Genomic DNA, 27,163 nt, shown 5'->3' on the forward strand with positions numbered 1-27,163 from the left:
ACGTTTTAAAAAAGCAAAGATTCTCATATGTAAAATACATAGCCAATGGGAATTTGCTGTATGACTCAGGAACTCAAACAGGGGCTCTGTAGCAACCTAGAGGGGTGGGGTGGGGAGGGAGCTGGGAGGGAGGTTCAAGAGGGACATATGTATACCTATGGATGATTCACACTGATATTTAGCATAAAACAACAAAATTCTGTAAAGCAATTATCTTTCAATTAAAAACCAAATAAATGTTTTAAAAAAGAACAGTTCTTTAGTATGCTCTTCACAGAAGTATCTATAAATCATTTCCTCTTCAGACTCTCTGCATACCAATTTGAAAAAAAAATCACTATTATTCTATTACCTTGAGCTGCTTTATTTTAGCTTGAACGTCACACTCAGAGAAGTGCTCGATGTTGGTGAGCTGCAGATCCATCTCCGTCAGCCACACCAGAATGCTGTCCCTTGCCGTCTCGAACTCCTCCCGCTGGCCAATGAAATGCTGGAGAGAAAAGAACACAAGTGAAAAAGCCACAGACATGCTGAGATGGAACCGCCAATTCCAGCCTCCTCCTGGGAAGTCATTTCCTCAATGGGCGAAGAGAACACCACAATGTTTTACCAAATAAATCATATGCTAGATACCCGTCTTGTCATCCCTGTCTTACAAAGTCACTGAGATTATGTCCTAACACTCTACTCAAATGGCCCCACTCTGTCCTCCTGGCCTCTAAGCTACAGAGGAGGCGCAGCATGGACCTTGAGTCTGCGCAGGATGGAGGTGACGCGCTTCTGCAGGTTGTCCCATCTCTGGTTGCCTTTGTGAACCGTCTGTTTGAGGCTGCCGGCCGCGTCCGTGCGGTTCTCTCTGGCCAGGCGGCGGTACTGCTTGTTGATCAGCTCCAGCTGGGTCAGGCTCTCATGGACCTGTCGCTGGAAAGCCTATGACCACAAAGAAGCACATCAGCCGGGGAGATCTGAGGAGTGCTCTCAGCAAGGGTGTCTGGGCGTCCCATTGTGATGTTAGACAGAATGGGAGGTTAACTCTTCCCCTCAAACAGGAAAAGACATTTGGTAACCAGCATAAACTTTCCCTTGTTAAAGAAAACTCATGTTACCCATGTGGCTTAAGAAAGGGAGTTGATCAAACAAAAATACAAAAGAAAATGGCAACCAGTAATAAATATTTGTATAAATACAAATCCGTATATGATACACATATAGAATATGTACATATACATGTAGAACATACACATGTAGAACATACACATATTCATATGATACGTGCATATGAAATGTGCACACATACCTATATATGCATATACAAATGACAGCCCACTCCAGTATTCTTGCCTGGAGAATTCCATGGACAGAGGAGCCTGGTGGGCTTCATTCAGTCCATGGGGTCACAGAGAGTTGGACACGGCTGAGCGACTATCACACACTCTCGCTCAGTCGTGTCTGACTCTTTACGACCCCATGGACTGTAGCCTACCAGCGTCCTCCCATGGGATTTCCCAGGCAAGAGTACTGGAGTGGGTTGCCACTGCCTTCTCCAGAGGATCTTCCCCACCCAGGGATCAAACCCGGGTCTCCCGCATTGTAGGCAGAAGCTTTACCGTCTGAGCCACCAGGGAAGTCCTATCACACACTCACTCACATATATAACACACATGATATACATATGTAATATAGCTTTTAAAATAATAGCCTAAGAACACTTTCCCATAAAGCAAACTCATTACAAAAATATGTTGTTGCTTAGTCACTAAGTCATGTCCTATTCTTGCGACCTCATGGACTATAGTCCGCCAGGCTCCTCTGTCCATGGGATTTCTCAGGCAAGAATACAGGAGTGGGTTACCATTTCCTTCTCCTATGGATCTTCCCAACTGAGGGATTAAACCTGTGTTCCTGCATTAGCAAGCGAGTCCTTTACTACTGAGCGACCAGGGAAGCCCACAAAAATATGAATGTATGCTGAAACGTGAGTTTAAAATGTTCCAAGTTTCTGATGTCAATACTGAGAAAAAAACATCTATCATAAAACTGCTTCTTTTATTTATAAAATATGTTATTTCCTAAGAAATCCAGAAATTGCCTCAATTCTGGTGTTCTCTTTAAAAAAAAATAAAACTACTTTTTGCAGAATGTCTGAATGTCTTTTAATTGCAAGCTATTACTGACTTTTAAGAACAACAGCTTAGTAAAACAGAAGTAACATTACAAAGAAAAAAGTTTCGAACATACTCTATTGTTTTTTGCTGTGCCCACGAATGATTTGGTTTGTATGAAACATTTTAAAGCTGATGTGACACCTTACAGAGTATTACAGAGTAGAGTATATGTACTTTGGAGGTTACCCCATGCACGCCTTACAGTTTCTGCAGGTAAAGTACTTCTTTTTCTCTGCAATATAGCCTAACCCTAGCAATAAGAGTCACTTGGCCAAAATAAAATGAAGCTTTTACATTTCAAACTTAGGTGTGTGATTTATGACCAACTTTTATTCTGGCACTGGATAGAAAATTGTGTGACTAATTGAAATGCACTCATCGAAATCCCAAACTTTTGCTTCCTTTGGCTCATCACACTGTTTACATGCTACCAAACTCCTGCCTCTGAGATGGCTTTCCTTCTGAGAGTCGTTTTAAGAGCCGTCATCTAAGTAAATTCAACCATCTATTTTATAAAACTTCAAATTATTTCCCCAGAAAAGGAAATAGTAAGGAAAGTTCAGCTTTTGCAATTACTGGAAGTCACAGAATATATGTTCTCACTGAGGTGAAGGTGGGCATAACAGGTGGGGACCCCAGCACCCCTACATCTGTCCCCAATGTTTGTGAAACTGAACAGGCAAAAATTGCCCTCAAAATCTCATTTTTGTAATTTATTTTTCTCTTAAGAAAATTAACTACAAAGAAAAATAATAGAATCAATCATTATATCTAGCTAGTTGTATAAATAGCATTTATATTTATAAATAGCATATATATATAATGCTATATTTATACAGCATTATATGAATAGCTAGTTATATAAATAGCATTATAAGCTTAACTATATGGCTAACCTTTGTCATAAAGTCTTGAGTCTAAAATAGCATCATAAAAGATCTTACATAATCTTCTTTGTAGTGGAAGCCGATTATAGAAGGTTTAACCTTTATGAAGCTGTGAGTAATAAGATGCAGTACAAGAATATTTCCACTAGCACTGGTTCACACCAGGATAATCTGAAATCTACTGCAGAGTTTATTGTGGCTTTTTACTAGAGTTTTACTAAGGAAAAGTCTTTTAGATAGGAATTCTTTTCCCCCGAGATTTAGTGGAATAGTTATATATAGGTCCATATTCAGACAGCAGAATAACTCTTGTTTATTTCACAAGTATTTGAACACTTGTATAGCTTGTGTAGCTGTCCATCTATGACTCTTAGATTTTAAACCCTACAAGAACAAAAACCAAACTTCACATTTACTATAACAGGTCTCAAAAAAAAAAAAAAAGACTGGTTAATTGCTATTACAAGGTAAAAATGAATCCAGCTGAATTTGGTTGGAATTTTTAGTCTTATTTTAAAATATCTCCGGGAGCTTGGGGCAGACTTGGCAACCAAGAATGATTTTTGTAAGATAACATGCATCGGAACTGTTCACGGTTAATATATATGAGAACACAACTGCCAATCAATGGATATTGACTGGCAAAGAAACTTCAAATTAAAAAATGGTCAACTTTAGGGACCAGTCCTCGGTGAAAATGAGAGGCAGTTGAGAACTGGGGTTTCCTATCACAGTGATAGAGCAGATGTGAGACTGCCCACACAGGCAAGGAACTAGAATCAGTTACTGAATGATTGCTTTCTTGATGAATATGATTATACTGCTGCTATTTTTCTCTATAAATTTGAAAAATCTTAGTGACTCAATGGTGCTGTTCCTCATTTATAATTACAGTTGGTTTATGATTTAAAATATTTGATCAATTCTGGAGTCAATTCCATTTATCAATGATTAAAAGATAAGAGGAGACTGGTGGGCTACAGTCCATAGGGTCGCAAAGAGTTGGACATGACTAAAGCAACTTAGCATGCACTTACACACACACACACACGAACACACACATATACATGTATATGTATACATACACACACAGTCCAGTTAAGTGAAAAAAATCAAGAAAATATATTGAACACACACACACATATTATAGTTGTTATAGTATGGAATGGCATCATATTTGAGTCTTAGAAGCTTGATTATAAAGCACTGTGAAGTTAAAAGAATGCCAAGATCATTTTTGGGGAATCATGATTCCTGTTTTCTAACAGAGTTTCCCTTCATTACTACTTTATTTGTAATTCTTGATAATTTTAAAGTAAAAACTTCGTCTTCTTTACATATCATGATGTAATAAGAAAGATGACCAGAAAGTCATCACCTAGCTGTCTGAACAAATAGTATGTGGGCAAACAGTTTGTTTGGGTCTTGAGACACCAGAGACCAGCTGGCTACTCTCATAGCAAAATAAAGATGAAATATTTGGCATTGAAAATCACCTCAAATTTCTTTAGTTCCTCCTTGGCAACTGTATAGAGCACCCCGGAAGAGCTGGGAAAGGCAGCTGTCCTTTCTGAGATCTTGAGCCAATCTTCAAAATGAGAAAAGTCATCCAGAAACTTCTGCCACAATCGCCATGTCTCTTCAATTCTGAGACAGAAAGGAAAGAACAGAATCTGATTGTTTGAGACTGTTTATGCTCCAGAGCCCTGTCCGATGCCTGCAACCAGGATTAAGAGTGCCCAAAACGAGCAGCTGCTGTGCCAAGCAGTAACTAACTGTGCCTTGAGTCAAATTCGCCCAGACTGAAAAAGAAACAACTGTTTGACTGAAATGAAACAGCTGTGTGTGTGTGTGTGTGTGTGTGTGTGTGTGTGTGTTTAAACACACGTCCTGCAGCTCTGGGTTTGGAACAAGTCAAACTGAATCTGATAAGCACATGGTATGAACTGTTCTGGATATGTGCAAGGAAGTTTAAAAGTGTAACACTCTGCTCTCAGTGCACACTCATCCTGAGGTTCCCTGGACTAAAACTAAGGTATGAAAATTCATTGAACGTCATTCATCCTCATCAAAATCAACCAATGACGGCAAGACAAATATTAAGCTTCCAGGAGGTCCCCAGAGAGCATGAAGATTCTGTGCCTCAAGTAATTGTGGTCACTTTCTAACACATCACTAATTTTTTACCACCTTGAATTTCAAAAGGCTTCAAGAGAAGTCCTTTTGTTTTATTATTTCCTTTTTAATGAAAGAAAGTTACTTTTTTATACCACGGATTATATAACATAATACTTGTTCAGCAAGGGCATATTTTAATTTTTCTAATTTTATTTAAACTGTTAGGTCAGGTGTCACTTGGCTTGTTATATTTATAAGTGACCTTTATACCTACTTATGTTTCTAACTGAACGTAGATGACAAGTTTGGGAAACTGAGGCTATATTTGGACATTGCAACCAAAAGGAAATGGTGAACAGCAGATACCCTGGATAAATTTATTTATTGATTTTTTTGTCCTTCCTCTGTTTCAGCTGTGTGCACATCCCCACTTACTTGAGCCTCCTTTCCATGGACATGGCACAGATGTTTCTCCATCGGCGGTCCAGGTTTCGCGTAGCCTGCTGGATGGAATCGCACTCGGCATCTGTAGCGCAGGCATCACAGTCATGGAGAAGGACCTCGCACAGGTTGAGCACAGAGGCCACTCCTGTGCTGTGTTTCTCGATGTCTCTCTGAAGCTCCTGCGGGGAAGGAGACGTGCTTTATTCAAACACTTGTTTACCAACGGGAAGAAACTACAGCTGTATTCACTGACTCAGAAATGGTTAGGCAAAACCTTGACAAGTATTTCATTTCCTTGAATGCACGAAGCTTCAACTTCCTTTATGAAATACTGCAAGCTCAAAAGTATGAGAAAATGAGTCTTGAAATATTTGGCCTATGTGACCCATGCCAAAATATCAACTGAACAAGTAAGACCACATCACCTGTGCAGAGTAAAATGAGCTTCTTTAGTGGCTGAACAACGAATCTTGCCCCAGTTTTTATTTCACAGATATATCACTTCCATTCCAATCCATAGATCAATCAAAGGAGTACGTGTGCTCCTGTTAAGAGCCGGCACTCACTTTGATCTCCAAGGATCTGCAAACTGTTTTAAACAGTTAATTCCACCATCATTAAAAGGTACCATGGTTTAAGGGACCTTGGTTTTCTACCATGTATGACATCATTATCAGCAGCTTCCTCAATGACCAAATTTAAATGTAGGACAGAAGGAAGATATGAAATAGGATGATAAAGTTCAATTCTGTAATATTTTATGTTTTAGGGCCAGCAATTCCTGTGATAAATCCTATATAACTGAAAGCGGTTGTGCAAGAGATTTGAAAGAACAGTTTAGTGAAATAGAAATATTTGACTGAATTTATTTTCTTGTGTCTAGTTTATGAAATTTCCAAAGTTAATCAATGGCACTGTTATTGCATTCAACAGTAAGCTACAGTTTGTGAAGAAGACATTGGGATCTGGTGTTAAGGAGAAAAGCAGGAAGAAGAATCTACATACAAGAATATAAATCCCAGTTACCTGAATAAGTTGAGGAATGATCAAGAGAAAAAAAATTAGGCAAATTCAAGAACTGTATAAGAGAAAAGGAAAATACCTTGAGGACCTGAATGAATAGGACAAGCAAAACATTGCACCAGTCGGCCTCCTTTGTAATAATGGAATACTTTGAGTAAATTGAGTTAAAAGCTCAACAGAAAAATAATGTATATTTTGTTACACTCTGTGCAGTTAATATGGTAGAATGGAAGACTTGATATGGTAGAACTCTGGGCAAATTCAGTGCCTTAAACAAGAAAGATAAACATTAATCTGTTGATGGCTACTTAGGATGCTTACATGCATTCACTTGTAAACAATGCTGCAATAAACATGGGAGTGGAGATATCTTTTCAAGATAGTGATTTTAGTTCCTTCAGATACATACCCCAAAAGTGGAACCGTTAGAACACATGGTAGATCTAGTTTTTCTTTTTTGAGGAACATCTATACTCTCTTCCATAGTGGCTACACCAATTTACATTCCCACCAACAGTACCTAAGGGTTCCATTTTCTCTAAATCCTTGCCAGTACTTTTTAATCTCTTGTCTTTTGATAATAGCCATCCAACAGGTGTGAGGTGATATCTCACTGTGTTTTTTATTTGCATTTCTACCATGATTAGTAGGATCTTTACAAGTACCTGTTGGCAATTTGACTATAATCTTTTAAAAAATGCTTGTTCAGGTCCTTTGCTCATTTTTAAATTGGATAATTTTTTTTTTTTTGCTATTGAGGTGTATATACGAGTTTCTTGTGCATCTTAGATACTAACTCTTGATCAGATATGTGGTTTGAAAATATTTTCTCTCATTCCTAGGTTGCCCTTGCATTTGGTTGATCATGACTTTTGCTGTGCAGAAGCTTCAGAGTTTGATTTAGTCTTACCTGTTTCATTATTGCTTTTGTTGGCTGAACTTCCAAAAGTCATCGCTAAGACCAATGTTAAGGAGCCTTTTCCCTATGTCTTCCTCTGGGTTGCAAGTCTTAAATTTAAGCCTTTAATCCATTTCAAATTAATTTGTCTATGTCGTGTAAGATAGAGGTCCAGTTTAACTCTTCTGCATGTGAATATCCAGTTTTCCCAACACAATTTTTTGAAGAAACTATCTTTTCTCCATTGAGTATCCTTATTAGTTAAATATTAGTGGACTGCACATGTAGGTTTATTTCTGGGCTCTCTATTCTGTTCCATTGGTCTGTGTGTTTGTTTTTAATGCCAGTACCATACTTTTTTTTTATTACAAAAGCTTTGTAATATTAACTTGAAATCCTAAAGTGTGATGCCTCCAGGTTTGTTCTTACTCAGGACTGCTTTGGTTATTAGGGATCTTTTTGGTTCCATGACTTTCAGGATTTTTTTTTTTCTCTATTTCTGTAACAAGTGCCATTGGAATCTTCACAAGGATTGCATTTAATCTACAGATAGCTTTGTATGCACATTTTAGCAATATTAATTCTTCCAATCCATGGGATATCTTTCCATTTGCTTGTGTCTTATTCAGTGTCTTTCATCAGTGTCTTACAGTGTCAGAGTACATATCTTTCATCTCCTTAGTTGAATTTATTCCTCAAGCATTTCATTGTTTTTGATGTCATTGTAAATGGAATTTTTCTCTTTATTTTAGAGATACTTCATTGTTAAGTGTTCAGAAACACAATGATTTCTGTATGTTGAATTTGTATGCTACACCTTTCCTGAATTTATTAGTTGTAAAAGGTTTCTGGAGGAGTGTTTAGGATTTTTCTATGTGTAAGACCATGCCACATGCAAACAGAGACAATTTTACACCCTCCTTTCTGATCTGGATGCCTTTTATTTCCTTTCTTGCCCAGTTTCTCTGACAAGGCTTTCCAGTGCTACGTTGAATAGAACTGGTGAGTGGGCACCCTTGTCTTGTTTTCACCTTTCATCCCTGAGTATGATGTTAGCTTTGGGTATGTCACACATGCCCTTTATTATGCTGACGTCCATTCTCTCTATACCCAGTTTGTTGAGCGTTATCATTTGAATGTTGTCAGTGGTTTCCCTGCATCTATTGTGATGATCCTACAATTTTTATTTCATTTTAGTAATGCAATGTATTATATTTACTGATTTGCATATGTTGAAACATTCTTGCACTCTAGGAATGAATCCAACTTAATTACAGTGTATAATCTTTTAAAGTGCTGCTGAATTTGGTTTGTCAGTACTTTATTGAGAGTTTTTGCATCTATATTCATCAGGCATATTGGTTGATAGTTTTCCTATGGTGTCCTTATCTGGTTTTGCTATTTGCTGGACTCATAACATGAGTTTGAGAGCATTCTTTTCCCTTCAATTTTTTGAAAGAGTGAGATGAAATGGCTGTAAATGTCTGGTAGATTTCACTTGTGATACCAGGTCATAGAAATGTCCAGTCTTGGACATTTCTTTATTGGGAGGTTTTTGATTATTGATTCCACCTCCTTATTCATTATTGCTCTGTTTAGATTTTCTATTTCTTCAAGATCCATTCTTGGTAGATTGTATGCTTCTAGGAATTAGCCATTTTTCCTAGATTGTCCAATTTTTTGTCTTATAACTGCTCATAGTAATCTTTTATGATCTTTGATATTTCTCGTAATGTTTCCATTTTCATTTATAATTTTTAAAATAACTTATTTTGGTCCCTATATTTTTTTCTTGGTTCAGCTCAGTTCAGTTCAGTCGCTCAGTCGTGTCCGACTCTTTGCGACCCCATGAATCACAGCACACCAGGCCTCCCTGTCCATCACCAACTCCCGGAGTTCACCCAAACCCATGTGCATCGAGTCAGTGATGCCGTCCAGCCATCTCATCCTCTGTCATCCCCTTTTCCTCCTGTCCTCAATCCCTCCCAGCATCAGGGTCTTTTCCAATGAGTCAACTCTTCGCATGAGTATTGGAGTATTGGAGTTTCAGCCTCAGCATCAGTCCTTCCAATGAACACCCAGGACTGGTTTCCTTTAGGATGGACTGGTTGGATCTCCTTGCAGTCCAAGGGACTCGCAAGAGTCTTCTCCAGCACCACAGCTCAAAAGTATCAATTCTTCGGTGCTCAGCTTTCTTCACAGTCCAACTCTCATATCCATACATGACCACTGGAAAAACCATAGCCTTGACTAGACGGACCTTTGTTGACAAAGTAATATATCTGTTTTTTAACATGCTATCTAGGTTGGTTATAACTTTCCTTCCAAGGAGTGAGCATCTTTTAATTTCATGGCTGCAATCACCATCGGCAGTGATTTTGGAGCCCAGAAAAATAAAGTCTGACACTGTTTCCACTGTTTCCCCATCTATTTCCCAATGAAGTGATGGGACCAGATGCCATGATCTTCGTTTTCTGAATGTTGAGCTTTAAGCCAACTTTTTCCCTCTCCTCTTTCACTTTCATCAAGAGGCTTTTTAGTTCCTCTTCACTTTCTGCCATAAAGGTGGTGTCATCTGTATATCTGAGGTGATTGATACTTCTCCTGGCAATTTTGATTCCAGCTTGTGCTTCTTCCAGCCCAGCGTTTCTCATGATGTACTTTGCATAGAAGTTAAATAAGCAGGGTGACAATATACAGCCTTGATGTACTCCTTTTCCTATTTGGAACCAGTCTGTTGTTCCATGTCCAGTTCTAACTGTTGCTTCCTGACCTGCATAAAGGTTTCTCAAGAGGCAGGTCAGGTGGTCTGGTATTCCCATCTCTTTCAGAATTTTCCACAGTTTATTGTGATCCACGCAGTCAAAGGTTTTGGCATAGTCAATAAAGCAGAAATAGATGTTTTTCTGAAACTCTCTTGCTTTTTCGATGATCCAGCAGATATTCTAGCTAAAATTTGTTGTCAATTTTGTTTATAGTGCCGGAGAACCAACTCAGTTTTGTTACTCTTTTGTATTGTTTTTTTATTCTTTATTTCATTATTTCTGATCTACTCTTTATTATTTCCTCTTTTCTGTCAACTTTGGGCTTAGCTTGTATTTATTTTTCTAGTTCCTTGAGTTGAGTTAGGTTGTTTATTTGAGATCTTTATTTCTTAATAGAGGTGTTTATCTCTACAAACTTTTCTCCTAGAACTGCTTTTGCTATATCCCTTAAGTTTTGGTGTGTTGTGTTTCCTTTTTTGTTTATCTCCAGATGTTTTTAATTTCTCTTTTGATTTTTTCTTTGATCCACTGGTTAAGAGTGTGTTGTTTAATTTCCACGTATTTGTCAATTTTCTAGCTTTCTTCCTGTGATTAATTTTTTAATTAATTAATTTTAATTGGAGGCGAAATTACTTCACAATATTGTGGTGGTTTTTGCCATACATCAACCTGAACCAGCCATGGATGTCTAATCTCATATTGTGGTTGGAAAGACACTTGATGTAATTTACACTTTCTTGTATTTATTGAGACTTGTTTTGTGGTCTAACATATAATCTATCCTGGAAAATGTTCCATGCTCTGAGGTTGGGGTGGGGCAGGGTATGCTACTGGTTGGGCCCTACAATCAGCTCTGATTGTATGAGGTCACAAGCTACGTTTACTGGCAGGGCAGTGTTACTGGTTGGACTCATGACTGGGCAGGGCTATAGGCTGGTCTCTGCAATTGCTCTTGATGGGGTCTCAGCCTGTGCTCCCAGACTGGAGGGTGATGCTGGCGGGACTCTGTTCAGGTGAGGCTTCAGGCTGTGCTCTGTGATGATGCAAAGCTGCGGCCTTGGAATTGGGCAGGCCCATAAACAAGGCTTTGCCATCAGGTAGGCCCCTGGCTGTGCTCCCCTGTTGGGCAAGATTACTGGCCAGACTCTCTGATTAAGAGAGCCCTCCAGCTGAATCCCACAGTGAGTGGGTCCAGAGACTGTGTTTCATGGTCAAGCTGGGTTGTTGTCTAGGCTTTCTTGATAAGAAAGCCTTTGTTGGGTGGGGCCATAGCCTAGGTTTCAGGCTGTGTTGAGCAATCAGACAAGTCCCTCAGTTGGACTCCACCACTGAGTAGGGATTATAGGGTGGGCTGAGGCTGTCCAGGGTCACTGTTCAGGCTCCCTGGCTATGCAAGGCCAGAGGCTATGCCCAACAGTTGGTAGGGCTACTGGCTTGGCTTCCTGCCCAAGCAGGGCTGTTGGATGGGCTCCATGGCTGCCTGGGTTCTCTGGCCAGGCTTCCTGGTGGGGTCGGGTGGAGACAGTGTTCAGCTGTTGGGTGGGGCTGGGCATCTGCCTCCCTGCCTAGGCCAAGAAAGATGAAGGCCAGTTGTCTGGGGACCCAAATCAGGTAAAGCTGCCAAGTGGGTCTGCAGGCTAGACAGGGCCACTGGCTGGGCTCTGCTGATGAGCAGAGGTGCTGGCTAGGATCTCTCTTTGGGTGCAGCTGCAAGCAGGAATGCAGTTCCACCGAGACCTGAGTGTGGGTGCTGTAAGCCCCCATGCCTTCTCCATCTTATCAGATTCCCTAAAGATGGGCCCTACAGATTTCTTCCCTGTGAAGTGAGACCCCACTGGGCCTCCTGGGAAGCATCACACAGTCCTGGGGAAGCTGGACGTCCACCTGGGACATTCTCTTTTTCCACTGGAAAAACCACAGGCCTGGGCGGTCCCCTTGGTACAGAGCTGTGCCAGCCTGGGGAGGGTGATGGGGGCAGAGTGCAGCCACTCCTGTCATCTTCTAATGTGGGCCTTCCCAGTCTCTGTGGTCCAGGGGGTGCCACAGCCTCAGCCTGGGTTCTGGGGTTCTCACAGGGGTGCTCTGTCTATGGATGGCTGCTTGTTGGTCTTCTTGTGATGGGGACTTGAGTCAGGAATGGCTTAGGCCACCATCTTGATAACATCACTCCTCTATATGCTTTTGAGTCTATCTCAGAGCAGAGATTCAAGAGTGGAATCCAGCACCGGCGTGTGAAACCCAGACTCTGACAAATGGCTGGAGGCCCAGCGTTGACACCTCTCATCGACCCAGTCATGGGGGCCCTCCATAGTTTGGTGAGACTTACTTCCAGGTGCTTGGCCAGGTTCCCACAGTAACTATTGGAGAAAAGTCTCCATGTGCTTCTGCTCAAAAGTTTTTGTTCAAATCAACATTAAAAAATAAAGCTTGAGGGATTTTATAATTATATAAGAAACCAAACACAGATCACAATTTTAGTCTCAGCTTTAACTTCCATTGGTAACGGTCTCCAATTGCCCCACAGTGTCTCTGGATTCATTATTTTTCATTTATAACACAGAGAAATCTGACAAAACATCCTCTGAAGCCACCTCAAGCCTTATATACTTCTGCCCAATTAAATTTGTAAGTACATTGGCAGTAAGAATTAAGTAAGAATTAAGTACATTGGCAAGACAGACATATAGAAACTCCACATAGGAAAATGGAAGAAAATCTGTTCATTTAAATATTTGTCAGAATTTTTCCCCTTTGGAGACAGAGTACTTTTTCTGTTTTTTTAAAGCATGGATCCAATATGCTATATATACATTTTTTTTTTAACAAAATCTATGGTCAAATATTTTCCATAAAGGAAACTAGTAAATATGATATGATTAAAGTAAAATCTGCTAAGCACCCACTTTGTGCTGGACATTGTGCTAAGTGCTTTTCTTGCTAACCGGTAATAACACTGTGAGTCATGTACTCTGATTCTTAGCATCCTATCTGTAAGGAAGTTGAGGGTTAAAAGAGTTCATTGCTTTGCTCCAAGTCACACAAAAAAGTGGTAAGGCCAATATTTGAATCCAGAAAGTCTTTACTTTTAACTGTTAGTGTACAGTTGTTTATCTTTTTGCCTTTAAACTTTAGAAGTCTATATGAACATTTATTAATATATTAAAAATCTACTGATCCTTTAATTAAGTAATGCCCTTTTCATACCAGATTCTTCACCAGAAATAACCATTTCCATCTCTTGTAGCTCAGTTTTCTGGTTTTTATTTCTGTTTTTCTAAGTAACATGTTTATATTAGTATTTCTTGATTTTTAAATGTTAGACATTATCAGTGAGTCTACAGTAGGGAAGGAATAAACTTCTACATGACTCACCAGGCTCCAATTATTGGTTTAGCACCTCTTATAGCTAAAGCAATAATCATTTCTTTGCAAGATTACAGTTCTTTAATATTTTTCACACTTGAGCTACAAAATACGTTATGGTTATATTTCTTTTCTTACACAACTTTTTGTTTTCTAAAATCAATAGTTCTTCATTTCTCTCTCTCTCTCTCTCTCTCTCCCTTGCTCTCTTTTTCTCTTTAGAATTTGTATTGCTAATTTACATTGCATTCTTTCTCTTATGGTGCTAATAAAGCTCCTTCCAAGAATTCCTCGTTGCCAGGGGGAAGGATGGGAAGATGGAGGTAGGGAGTTTGGGATGGACATGTACATACTACTATATTTAAAATGGGTAACCAACAAGGACCTACTGATAGCACAGGAAACTCTGCTCAATATTATGTGGCAGCTTGGATGGGAGAGGAGTTTCGGGGAGAGTGAATACATGTATAAGTATCGCTGAGTCCCTTTGCTGTTCATCTGAAACTATCACATTGTTAATCAGCTATATCCCAATACAAAATAAAAAAAAAAAAAAAACTCCTTCCAGTATGGTTAAGTCCATCAGGTCCCCTAGTTCAGCTGTTTTCTTCCTTGGAGACATCCCTTTTAGGGTGCACAGACTCCCTACTCCTGTCTGGACAGGTTCTTGCTAGAAGACAGAACCACTGTCATCTGGGACTTTCCTTTACCATCACCCTGGGGATTTCCTTCTTTCTCTCCTGAATATTATTTTTCCTCTCATTTCACTATACGTAGCATATCCTTCATTAGATTCTTGTGAATGTGTGCAGAGAAGGCTAACTATTTTATATATTAAGTGGCAGATATAATATTCTAAATCATAAACTATCTTCTAACTTGTAGAAGGCATTCTGCCATTGTATACTAGCTGCCATCATGGTTTTGGAGAAATCAAACTTTTTCATCTTGGAAACCTTAAAATCTCTTTATCCATCTTCTGAAGTTTTGTAATAGCTTTGCTTTGTGTTAATTTTCCAGGGCGCTTGTAGGGTTTGTGCTCTAGAAGTGTTTAGTTTTCATTTTGGGAATTTTTTTCCTGCTTTACTCCTTTGATCATTTCTTCCTTTCCACTTTATTTGGGAGAGGGAGAGGGCTTTTACAGCATAACTGAATTGGATTTTGAAACTCTTGCACGAATCCTGGCTGCAGGCTTAACCGGATGCAGTGTGGTGGGAGTCAGACCATTTGGTACAGTCTTCCACTTATTCCCTCTATTTTTAATAGAGTGGTTGAAGCACTGATGGCATCCTGTATTATCAAATTAAAGGTCCCTCTGGTTTGCCTGACTAGCTGGGCTTAGGCGGGATCTGCTCACTGAACCACTCCTTTTTCTGACCTTCGAGCAATCTTCCCTTTAAAGCCCTGCAGACTTGATAGTTCCACTTCCCGAGCGAGACTTCTGGGAACTCCGTCTGCAGCAGGAAGCAGCTGTCTTCCTCCTCCATTCTGCTAGCACCATCGCTATTTTATCTACTATCCATCTTCCAAATTCTCTTGGATGCCTGTCAGCTCTATTATCTTCTGGTTTTTTTTGCTGTTTAGGGTTTTGACCTTTTATCCCCTTTGCTATCACTTTATTGGGGATTTTAGTAACAGGTAGAACTGTAAATGCATATCATCAATTTACCATTTTTAACTAGATACTGTTTTGGTTTTCTCACATTTGCTAAATCACAATACTGGCCATTAGCATTTCAACTCTTATCACTTGTCTATATCATTACCATGTTCTCCAGGAAAATGTGTGGGAAAAACTTGAGGCAAACCACAACCCCCAGGGTTACTCATTAGAGTCCTTCAGAGGATTTTAATCTTACAAGTGAAAAATATCCTGCTAACAATTTCTTACAAAAGAAATGCTAATTTAAATATCAAAGTAACCCCAACTCCTAAAAACTGTATTTTAATATCTATTCTCTTTGGTTTAAATAGTTTATAAAGTACATAAAACATTTCATAGGACTGAAGAAATAGGTATATTTATACATTTTGTAAAATTAAGGAACTTGAATAAAATGGCTTAATGTAATGGAAATAACTGAGATCGGTAGAATTTTCAAAGATAATTTAAAAGCATGAAATAGCAATACATCTTATAGGGGATGTATGGCGTTGATTACTGACAGCTGGAGTCTACTATGCTGTATAAGAATCAGCAAGGACAGTGGGAAGTGAAAATCCGTTCTGCATGTATTTTTCAGGGTTACCCTCTTTTGCTTTGTTGGGTTGGGTATGGTGCTGTGTTTGCTGCACACGTGAAGATGACATTATAGTCTGTGGTCTGTAGGTCATGCAATCCTCCTTGCAAAATTAAATTATTTAGACTCTAGAAACTCGATAAGCATGCACTGTGATCTCTCTCAAAAACACTGTGTGCAGAACATAGAAAAGGGCTCCTAAGACTATGGCTGCGGGTTAATGACTCACAAATAAATAAACAAAGCTGTTAGCACTGTTCTGGATATATCACTGCAGCTCAACCCAAGCTTCCACCTTAGGATGGCTTCTTGGAGGACCGGTGACATTAACCCTATGATGGTAGATCTACTTAAGAGTCAACTTTGTGAGGACTTCCCTGGTTTTCTAGTGGCTAAAACTCTGTGTGCAGGGGGGCCTGGCTTCGATCCCTGGTCAGGGAACTAGATCCCACATGTTACAACTAAAGGTTCCACATGCTGCAACTAAGACCCAGCACAAGTAAATACATATTTTTTTTTTTAAAAAGAGTCAACTCTGTGAGGAGATGGAATGTATTTGCCCCAAACACCTGTCTAGCCAGTGCCTCCCCTTTCTCACCAATCCTGCCCAGCTTCTTCCAGATTTCCCATCCCAATTCACCATCTCACACTCATGTCTCTATTCTGCCCAGAAGGACCAATTTTCAAGAACCTATTGATTCTTTCCTTCTATTGTTTTACACTTTACCTGCTGCTCGTTAAGCTTTTTCTGTATTTCTTCTGAGTCACAGGAATCGTAGACGATGGGTTTGGCCAGCTCTGACTCGATGTGGGCTAACCACGTCCTCAGACTGCTCATGTTCTTATCCAGCTGTTGTACTGCAACCAGAGTCTCCTTCAGCTTCTTTACCCTGTAGGCAGAAAAGGAGAGATGTCAACTTCAGGGAGAGGCCTCACTCATGCATCCCTCAGGAACAGAAGCCAGAGCTGGGTCTAAACCCAGAGTCCAACCTGGTTCAGCCACCTACTGTCTGTGTGATTGTGGGCGGTGGCATAGCCCTTCTGTGTCTCTGTTTGCTTGTCTATAAAATAGAGAAGAAGTCACAGTATTTATGAGATTCAAATTAGGTGAATAACGATGGTGCCAGTACATGGGAAACATTAAAAAGAATATTAGCCATGGTTATCCTCAACACAACTATAATGATACAACAGTTACAGAAACCTCATGTGACTTCATCAATAATATAATCTATACTACGTACTTTCACAAATAATATAATGTATACTTCTACCAAGAATAACTGGGAGAAAAAGTTAACATTTCCAATGATTTGTCACTAAACAGATCACATCTCCATGGTTCCGATCACTTCAGCTCCTCTGGGATGTGTTTCAGCAACACTGTAGCAGAAACTTAGTTCAAAGAAGAAAACACACTTAAGAAGGCAATGGCACCCCACTCCAGTACACTTGCCTGGAAAATCCCATGGATGGAGGAGCCTGGTGGGCTGCAGTCCATGGGGTCGCTAGGAGTCGGACACGACTGAGCGACCTCACTTTCATTTTTCACTTTCATGCACTGGAGAAGGAAATGGCAACCCACTCCAGTGTTCTTGCCTGGAGAATCCCAGGGACGGGGGAGCCTGGTGTGGTGCCATCTCTGGGGTCACACAGAGTCGGACACGACTGAAGTGACTTAGCATAGCATGCAATTTGAGTTTTCATGATGCCAGATCATGTCAAAGGTAACTAAGGGCCTACTGGATTGTCAAATGGCAGAAGGCAGGTGCCAGATCTACTGTTATCCAGTCTTCTACCTTCAGAGCCTAATTTGGTCCACTACTCACCATGGCAGTGATGGCACGCGTGCTCAATTGTGTCCGACTCTTTGCGACCCTTTGGACTGTAGCCCAGCAGGCTCCTCTGTCCATGGAATTTTCCAGGCAAGAATACTGGAGTGGGTTGCCACTTCCTACTCCAGGGGATATTCCCAACCCAAGGATTGAACCTGATTCTTTATGGCTTTGCCACAAGAAGCCCAGTATTCACTACATGGCATGCCTAAAAAACAACCATAACAAAATGCTGTTTTCCCATTCTTTCCAGGAAGGAGTAAAAACTCATTTCTTTAAGATTGCCATTTCTCTAACAATAACATGTGAACACTTTAGAAGTAAGGTGCCAGAAAGACAAAATAAATGATTTGATTATTTTCTTAATGTAATGTACAATCTGATCAGAAATCTGGCATGGAAGCAATGAAATATAACAATATGGTAAGAATTAAACAAAAGAAACGAACCAGGTTTCTGGCTAATACATAAGGAGTGATCAATTCTGTCTTGCCATGTTCAGTAATTATTCATTCATTCACCACTTGTTCATTTCTTTATTCCTCCTACAAACATGTATAGTGCTATATAAACACTGACAATTAAAGTTTCATCCTTGCCATTGAGGAGCTTAGACTTTGATGAAAAAGAGAAAATGAAGAAATGATATGTGAGCTGCATCTTGAGAGGCAGATACAAGCCAAGCAGAATGCTTCTGGCTTCCGAAACATAAAGAAGAAAAGTTTGAGATTCTGAAGGCGAAGAGTGTCACAGCACCCAGGAGATTAGGGGTGAAAGAACGGGGAAAGAAAAGGAAAAGAGATGAGATGTGCTAAGATACAAGACTGATGGGTGGATGAGAGTAAGATTATAAGACTCCCATGGTGACATGATAATGAATTTGTCTGTAGTTTTAAAGATTAATAAGAACTTTTTCCAAGATCTATTTGTGGACTGTTAAGATCAGTTCTGATTTTGAGTGCAGAAGTTTGAGGCAAGGCTGTCGGAAGAGTCCGTTTAGGAAGTAAATAAAGTAATTGAAGTGGTTTACGTCAAAAGCCTACTTTCAAACAGCGGGGGTTAGAGGCAAGGACTGGATTGCTAAATTCACAAATCCTCATGATGTGAGACAGAAAGAGCTAGAAATGATGTCTTTTCCAATTGAATGATTAGATGGATGCTGGTACCTCAGAGGATACATGATGAGGAGCAAGCTCTAGGGATTAATGGGGCACAAAGTTTAGGATATGATGAGTCTGGAAATAATAATTCTTAGGTTCAGAAAAGACAACAGAATGTATTGCACTGATTTACATACTGTGGCATAGAGTTGAAGCTCAATGAAAGGATGTGTTTCATTCTGAAAGGGGATGGACTAAGAAGAATGAACTTTAAAAGGTTAAAGGAGGAGGAATCATAGGTAAAGAAAAAATAATTAGAAAGGAAGGAGGTGAAGCAGGTAAGTGTAGCAAAAAACTAAAGGCAGGAAAAGTTTCAAGAAAGAACTTGTGGACTGGGGAATAAGACTGATGGTACTTAAGGGTACAAAGTTGTCACAAGCAGTAATAAGCCACATGGATTGAATGCATAGTAAAATGAATATAAATAACAAGAGCATACTATAATTTCATACTGTGATAAATATGACAAATACAACGGCCACCTTATAAATTATCGATGTATCAAAGTAACACATTGTACACCTTAGAATTACAATGTTGTATATCAAGTACATTCAATTAGAAATAATTTTTAAGTAGTGTCATATATACATGTAAGTGAATCACTTTACACTTGAAACTAACATAATATTGTAAATTTACTAATTAAAAAAGAAGAATTAAAAAACAAAAAGCAGTATCATGCCATGGTTATCAGGTGTTTAGAAACCCAGCGTGCCACGTAAAGTGATCTTAAAAGATGATAAATATTTATTAGTGTGCAGCTTAATGGATATGTCTGCATGTTTCCAAATTTTATGTTACACAAACTAGCTACAAAATTACTTTAGAGTCACTAAGAGTTATCTTAAAATTAAAAAAAAAAAAAGAAAAAAATTAAAAAAAGAAACTGTTGGTCAGGATATGATCTAAAGGCCCTCTTCATTAGAGTTCACCCGGTTTCCCTCATGAAAGTGCAGCTCCCTAGACCCCAACACTGTCCTATGGAGCTAGAACCTCAGGAGATATGGCCAGGGAATTTCCATTTTTAAGAAGCAAGCCTGAGGTGTTGCTAAATTGTGGAACCACAGGTCTGCTTAGTCAAAGGCAGAGCAGGACAGCATGATGAGGCCTAAAAAGAGCCTTTAGAAGAGGTCTGCTGGCCCCAGATGAGTAGTTTAGCAAGCACCGTGGAACCAGAACACGGGCGGCATCTGGCTTCAGAAATACCTTATGATAAAAGAGGATTGTTAATCATTTTAAGAAAGCAGGCAGGGGAGTTGAGTAAATATGGTACAAAACAGGTAGAATTCTCTGGCTAAAAGAAAAAATTTGATTTTTTGTTCTGTTTAATGCAGTTGAAGGCCTGGAATCACTTTAGAATGTTTTTAGGCAGAGAAAAAGGAACTCATGAGATAAGAGCCAAAGACAGAAGAAAAAGGCAGAAAATGATACATGAATATAGATGATGGAGCAAGGATGCATAGGAGCAGGGTTAAGGGGAAAAGGGCATGGATAGATAAATGAGTTTTGAAAGGAATTTCCCAGTGAGGGCAGAGTGTGAGCAGGAGTTTGGGAGGAACACAGATAGTACTTTTTAACTCTGTTAATATCAAGTAATAGCAGCAAAAAACCATTATTGAGCCCCTGTTGATGGGCTGACACGGCTGCATGTATGTACATGGAATGCTCTGAAAAGAAAGGGGATGGGGAAGGGGAGCACATGATCAATGATTTCTGATGCAGCCCTTATTTGAAATTCAATTTTGCTTTTAGACCATAAGCTTTTTAAAAAATATATTGTAGACTTTTTTGTTCAGGAAATGTGGTCACCTTACTGACACTGCTTATAATAGAAACAAATGGCCCATAAGCAAAATACTTTCATTTCCAAGGTGTCAATCTGGCTCAACCAAAGAAGTATCTGCTTGGAAAAAATGTCAAGAGCAGTATGTCTTTTAAAACTCTAGAGATGTGATAGGGATTTCTCTGGCAGTACAGTGGTTAAGATTCTCTTGATTCTACTGTAGGGGCCACAAGTTCGATCTCTGGTTGGGAAGCTAAGATGCCGCATGCCGAGCAGAACAAAGGAACAGCAACAACAACAACTCTAGGGATGTGATATGTTTCAGGTAGGTATCTGCAACAGAATGTTCTCAAAGATGGATAACCCTCACTCAGAATGACCAAATCTCTCTATCGTATTACTCCCAGATGGTAAAGAAGAGATTCTCAAGCTAGAATTGGTCACTTAGGGTGTTTTCCTGCCACACAGGCCAAAGCTAACTCTCTCCCCACCTCCTCGCTTCCATGACTCTCCAGATAAATCTGATAGGCTTCTCTAGTCAGGAGCCACCTTTCTGAAGAAACTCTCATAACCAAACTATGTTGAGAATTTTTATTCACTTTTAATTGCTTAGAATAGATATCATCACTTCTGTTAACATTTTCTGTAAATCAATGTTTCTCTTGCAAATGAAAATCTAGTCATGACACCTTCACTTTTCCTTTAGAATGCTTAAAAGGATTTTCACTATGCTCAGTTCTTGATAGTATCTATATTTCATTAATTATAATAAAACCCCTTATGTGTGAATAACATTTTCAGTGTGTAAAGGCATGTTACCTTACATTGTTTAAAAAAATGTGTATTTAAAAATTATATTCATATTCTGCAATATATTCAACTGATAGGGAACAGAAAACTTGCATTACAATATATTTCTCATGACTTATAATTCCATTCAAGATAAGACTTTCTCTAATTAGCCTTCTAAGTATAATTTGTACCTGTCTTGAGAGCATTTGAAAACATTAGCCTTGAACAATAATTCCAAGGACTTTTACACACAACCCACTCACATTTCTCTCGTACGTCAGACAAAATTCACCTGAAGGTCAGTTAGAGAAGCTACTGGGTATAAAGTTCAGGGTGCATATCCTACCAACAATGATCATGGCACAGGCTTGGGGTTTAACATGACCTTGGCCATCCTGCCTCAGTGTCCCATATGGAAAGGACAGTCTACAACCAATAAAGCCACTGGAATAGGACTGAAGAGTGGCTCATTGATCTGAGATGTCTGTCCTGGTTTTACCCCAGTGAAGAACGTCCTCCCAGGAACCTCTCCCACTGGACCAGCTTCCTGTCTTCAGATCTGGTAGGATGTGAATGCTGACCATGCTTTGGGATGGGGCTTTACAATAAACTTACAACAGCATCAGGCTTTTGTGTGGAGCTAAAGGCTTCGAGTTGGTGATGGACAGGGAGGCCTGGCGTGCTGCAATTCATGGGGTGGCAAAGAGTCGGACACGACTGAGTGACTGAACTGAACTGAAAGGCTTCGAGAGTACCTCACTCAGGGCCTGCTTCCTTCTTACTCTTGTTCAAACTCTCTGTTGTTATTTATGCCCATGTTCTTCCTTCCCATGGGAAATTCTCTGGAAAGCTAGAACTGTGAATTTCCACTCTGAGTGTTCTCTTTCCATTTTTGGCTGCCATACTAAGCTCAGTACCTTGCACAAAGCTGGGTTCTATTTAAATATCTACTTTCCCTGATGGCTCAGAGGGTAAAGAATCTGCCTGAAATGCAGGAAGACACAGGAGATACAGGTTCAATCTTTGAGTCAGGAAGATCCCCTGGAGAAGGAAATGGCAACCCATTCTAGTATTCTTGCCTGAAAATTCCCATGGACAGAGGAGTCTGGTGGGCTACTGTCTAACCAGTCACAAAGAATTGGACACAAATGAGTGACTAAGCAAACAAGCAAACATTAATAATTGGTATTCTAACTAAAATATTTTTATTTTGTTAACATATTTTATTTGACATTAAATGTATACTTAAATTTTCTTCTAGATCATTTGCTAATGATATATTTGTTAAGGACAAAAATTAATTGATTTTCTTGGTTCAAAATTCACTTACAAAAATGATCCAAGACACAAAGGCTATGAATAAACACTGTTCCACCGGATATTACCTACAGTAGCCAAATAATTTACAGATCAGTAATCCTGTATAGTATTGAAGGAGTTCCAGTAGTCAGAGCAGTTGGTGCAGTATGTGAAGGGCATCGTGACATGGAAATGCTTGTTCATATAGTCCATTAAGGACAAGTTCCTCTTTCAAATGAATGTGTAAATCTTAGTATAGTCAGGGAGGGTGAACGCTTAAGTGGGTCTCCCTTCCCATTTTTAAAAAAGTGCACTTTACCACAAAGAGCAAAATACATTGTGTGTGCAAGTGTTGAGGGGGGAAGGGGTGCTGATGTGAGCTGAGAGGAGGTGGGGGATAAAGTCCCCATATATCACCTTCGAGCTATTAAAGTTGATATTGGTGGGACAGGGATCATTCTTTTTTCAGAGAAATGTCCCACTTTTTTTTTCCCCATTATTTCTTTAAAGGCAACTTTGACTAAAGTATCAACAATAGTTTTATTTATCTATCACTGTAAGAAGTTTGAGCAACATTCTTTTTGGTAGCATCCAGGATTATAATTCAAAATAAGTGTTTACAGATGTCATTTGTCTGGGTAAGTTTAGCAAACCTGGTCTATCTGTAAGTCCCTGCACCTGGTTCCTCTTTCAGAGTCTCCTGTGCTTCCTGAGTATTTGATCTTTCTTGAGAAGGGTTGTAATACCAATTCCAGTTGTACGGCTTCTTAATATTGCCACATGACTACACACATATATGCATATATACATACACATTTCATATATACCTCACTACTTTCCTTCAGACAAATTTAGTAAATACATACACCAAAACCAACAAAAAATTCATGTGCTCAATATATCAGAACCAAAAGTACCATTAATAAATTCTATTCATCAATAGGGGTTTATATGGGGGATGTTATGGTACCAAAAAAATGTTGAAAAATAAAGTGAAAATTCCTGATGTAATGTTATTCTAACTGAATAAAAATCATTAGGTAAATATCTACATTATGCACTAAATTACCATTTTAGACACGCATTTCCCCATTTGCACATATGTTTGAAAACCTTTATACTAGTCAGTGACCAAAACCTACTGACATACCTAAAGACAAACGACTTTCTCTCACACACACAACCCTCCAGGCTGCTGAAGCATGAGAGATTATTTTATTTCATAAAGGGAACACTTTTGGTTACAAAGCTGTGAACTGGCCATGACTGAATTTTAGTTTTAGCAGCAGCCGTCCTTTAAATAACAGATGACGGACTGACAGGCTCTTTCCACTGGACCTTTTTTCTGAATCCCGTTCCTGTGTCTCAGACTCTCTACTGTAACCATACCCCTCATGTGACGATTCTAATCCAGAGACAACTGGATGCCGAGCCATGACAAAGCCCATTAACCTTTCCACCTAGCTTCACGGGCCAGTAGAGGGACAAGAAAAACCAACAAATAACTCTTAGGGAGTCCATGGCCAACAACCTCCTAACACCAGTCAGCCCCACTTCACACTGGCAAAAACAATTATGGATTAAAACGCCAGCATCCATCCTGTCGCCCCCACGTAACAAGTAAGCTATGCCCAGGGGAAGAAACTCAAGGAGGTGCCTGCCTTGCGACATTGCAGTTACAGTCCGGGAGGTCTGCATCCGCACAGCCATCGTCTGCCATCCTTGGGCCACAAGAATCTTCCGCCACCACCATGAAGTATCCACTTGCAAAAGTTAGCTTTGCAGAGCAAAAGGCTGAATCTTGCGCGGGGATGAAAGGTTCCCTGGTCTGTGTATGGAAGTATGAAAATGCTCCCTCCAGACAAATGTTGGTAAGTCTCTGCCTGATAATATGACACTGAGCAGTGAGTGACAAGTGGTCATGCTTCTAAATAAAACCTACATTCATTAACATGTGCCAGGCTTGATCTCCTGGAATGTAGGCCACGAGGGTAAGAAGGGGAAAGGCTCAGGGTAATCTGGAAGGAGGGGGAGGCTCCAGGTCTAAAGAAAGAAGGGAGCAGAAATAAGACTGGCTGCAGACACATCGCCATTCTGGAAGGACCTTCCCCCTTTTCTAGCAGGCAGTCTGTTAATTTGGAAAAGATATTTGAAAAGACAAATGACCCAAACACAAACAAGCAAAACCGCCACAAGTACAGCAAACTGTAGTAGCAAAAAGGAGCAACTTCTATTTTTCTTCAGTTTGCTTGCCAGCTAAGTGATGTAAGTAGGAGTTTAAGGGGTTGTTTGGGAAGATGGGATGGGCAAGAAATTCTGCTGAAAAGTGAATGGTCTTCACCTTTGAATAGACAATTTGAGCAGGAAAAGGAATGAAGAAATACTATTCTCCACTTACCTCAAACTTTGTCCTTTTAAAAATAATGATATAAAGTGACAAAAATAACATGTTCATTTTAAGGTAATTAAAAAAATATGTTCATTTGCTTTGTGGAATTTCAGTTAACTTGGGGGGGGGTTGGAATTGCAAGAATTTCTAAATTTTCTGCACTGATTCTATATAAACTTCATAATTTAAGCTTTTAAAGAAAATAAGCTCCCAAGTGATTCATTACTGATAATTAAAAAAAGAAACGTGACCAATGCTGCCTGCTTTAAATCCTTTGAGGATTTTAAAGTACATACGCACAAATGACTTATGAATAAATAAATGGGCAATAAACATTTGCTAAGCTTTTTTTTAAGGCCAATATGATGAATTTTAACTAATATAAAACAAAGCACTTGGTTCTGGTTATATGAGTTGATTGCTTTAAAAATAGTAATATATTTTCTCTATAAAGAAACAAACCTGAATTTTTATGTTTAAAAAAATCCAGAAAACTTCGTTAAAAATAAAATTATTTTTAAAATGCTATTAAAGATATAATATTTTTATTCTTTATAAAAAAATCACTTCACTGATATATTATTTTCATCAAGATGGAAAATATTGGTTGTAATTCAATAATAGAAGGTAAATTTGCTTTTTCTTGATTACTAGCAACATTAAAAAAAACTGATTAATTCCCTTTTACTATATTTGCGTTTTTCCATGGGTTATTTTTTTTCCATGTTCACTATTCTTAGCACAATATATTTATTCCAATGAACTAAATATAAGGCAAGGCTTTACAGACACAGTTATTGTAGTAGCAAAAAATGACAATAATATAAATTTTCGTCGTAGGGAAAATATTAGATAAATCACATTATATAAAACTATGGAGTGATCTAAAAGAATAAGATTGGCACATATAGTATATGATAGTATACCTGATCCTTTCCCCTGTGTTGTCTCACTGGAGAAGTGGCAGTTATTTTTAATGAACACTTTGAAAATGAGGAATCCGGGACTCAGAGAGGTTATACAGTAAGCCCTAGGTCACACAGCCAGAGCAAGGTGAACTAAAGCTAAGTGAAAGTGAAGTCGCTCAGTCGTGTCCAACTCTTTGCGACCCCATGGACTGTAGCCTACCAGGCTCCTCCGTCCATGGGATTTTCCAGGCAAGGGTACTGGAGTGTGTTGCCATCTCCTTCTCCAGGGGATCTTCCCGACCCAGGGATCGAACCCGGGTCTCCCACATTGTAGGCAGATGCTTTAACCTCTGAGCCACCAACTAGGATGGTGTCATTTCTGAGCTTGCTGCATCAAAGCATTTCTGATTCTGGCTTGACTTTTCTGAATGGATCACCATGAGGTAATACCAGCCACAAATTCCAAGAATTATTTTTTCTTTTTCTTCTTCTTCTAGTTTGGGCAGAGCTCCCACTGGACTGAAATCCCTAGTGGGGGCAGCTGCTTCAACTTTGCAAAGCCCTCCTTATTCTCCATGACCCTCTAAACTCCCTCTAGGATGAGAGATGACATTTATTGACTGAGCGCTTCACTGTGCTAAGTGGTTTACAGGTACCACCTCATTTAATCCTCCTGATAGCCTTTTACACCATATAATTGAAGTACTGAGAGGATGAGTAATTCATCAAATATCACAGTGCAGGTGAAGCAGAAACATTTTATAATTCAGGCAAGTGAAGCCCCAAGCCCAGGCTCTGCTATATTACTATCTGTATGTAGGGTACTTTTCACATGCTGTGTCTCAGGCTGAGAAGCTCAACAAAATACTGGAGGGACTACTATATGCAAAGAACTACATTAGGTTCTGGGGTTACTGTGGTCATCAAGTTTGATACACTGACATTTCAACAGAAGAAAGAAACTTTCAATAATCTTCAAAATGGGATATTTATTATAAACAAGGGAACTGCTACGGACTGTATACAGAAAGCCTAGATAAGAAGGGCTTGATCTAATCTGGAGAAAAGGAAGAACATGAAGAATTAGGAGC

The 27,163-nt window shown here is 39.3% G+C and overlaps 1 protein-coding gene across 1 annotated transcript in view; it reads right to left on the reverse strand.

Moving 5' to 3' along the window:
- Window positions 1–27,163, reverse strand: part of SYNE1 (spectrin repeat containing nuclear envelope protein 1) — a 501,407-nt gene that overhangs the window by 34,384 nt on the left and 439,860 nt on the right. Inside the window, 5 exon segments of the mRNA XM_070376885.1 lie at window positions 353–490; window positions 748–930; window positions 4,549–4,699; window positions 5,606–5,793; window positions 16,631–16,793. Coding sequence (XP_070232986.1) covers window positions 353–490; window positions 748–930; window positions 4,549–4,699; window positions 5,606–5,793; window positions 16,631–16,793 — 823 coding nt within the window.

Source organism: Bos mutus, chromosome 9, assembly GCF_027580195.1.
Source record: "Bos mutus isolate GX-2022 chromosome 9, NWIPB_WYAK_1.1, whole genome shotgun sequence".
Lineage (NCBI taxonomy): Eukaryota > Metazoa > Chordata > Mammalia > Artiodactyla > Bovidae > Bos > Bos mutus.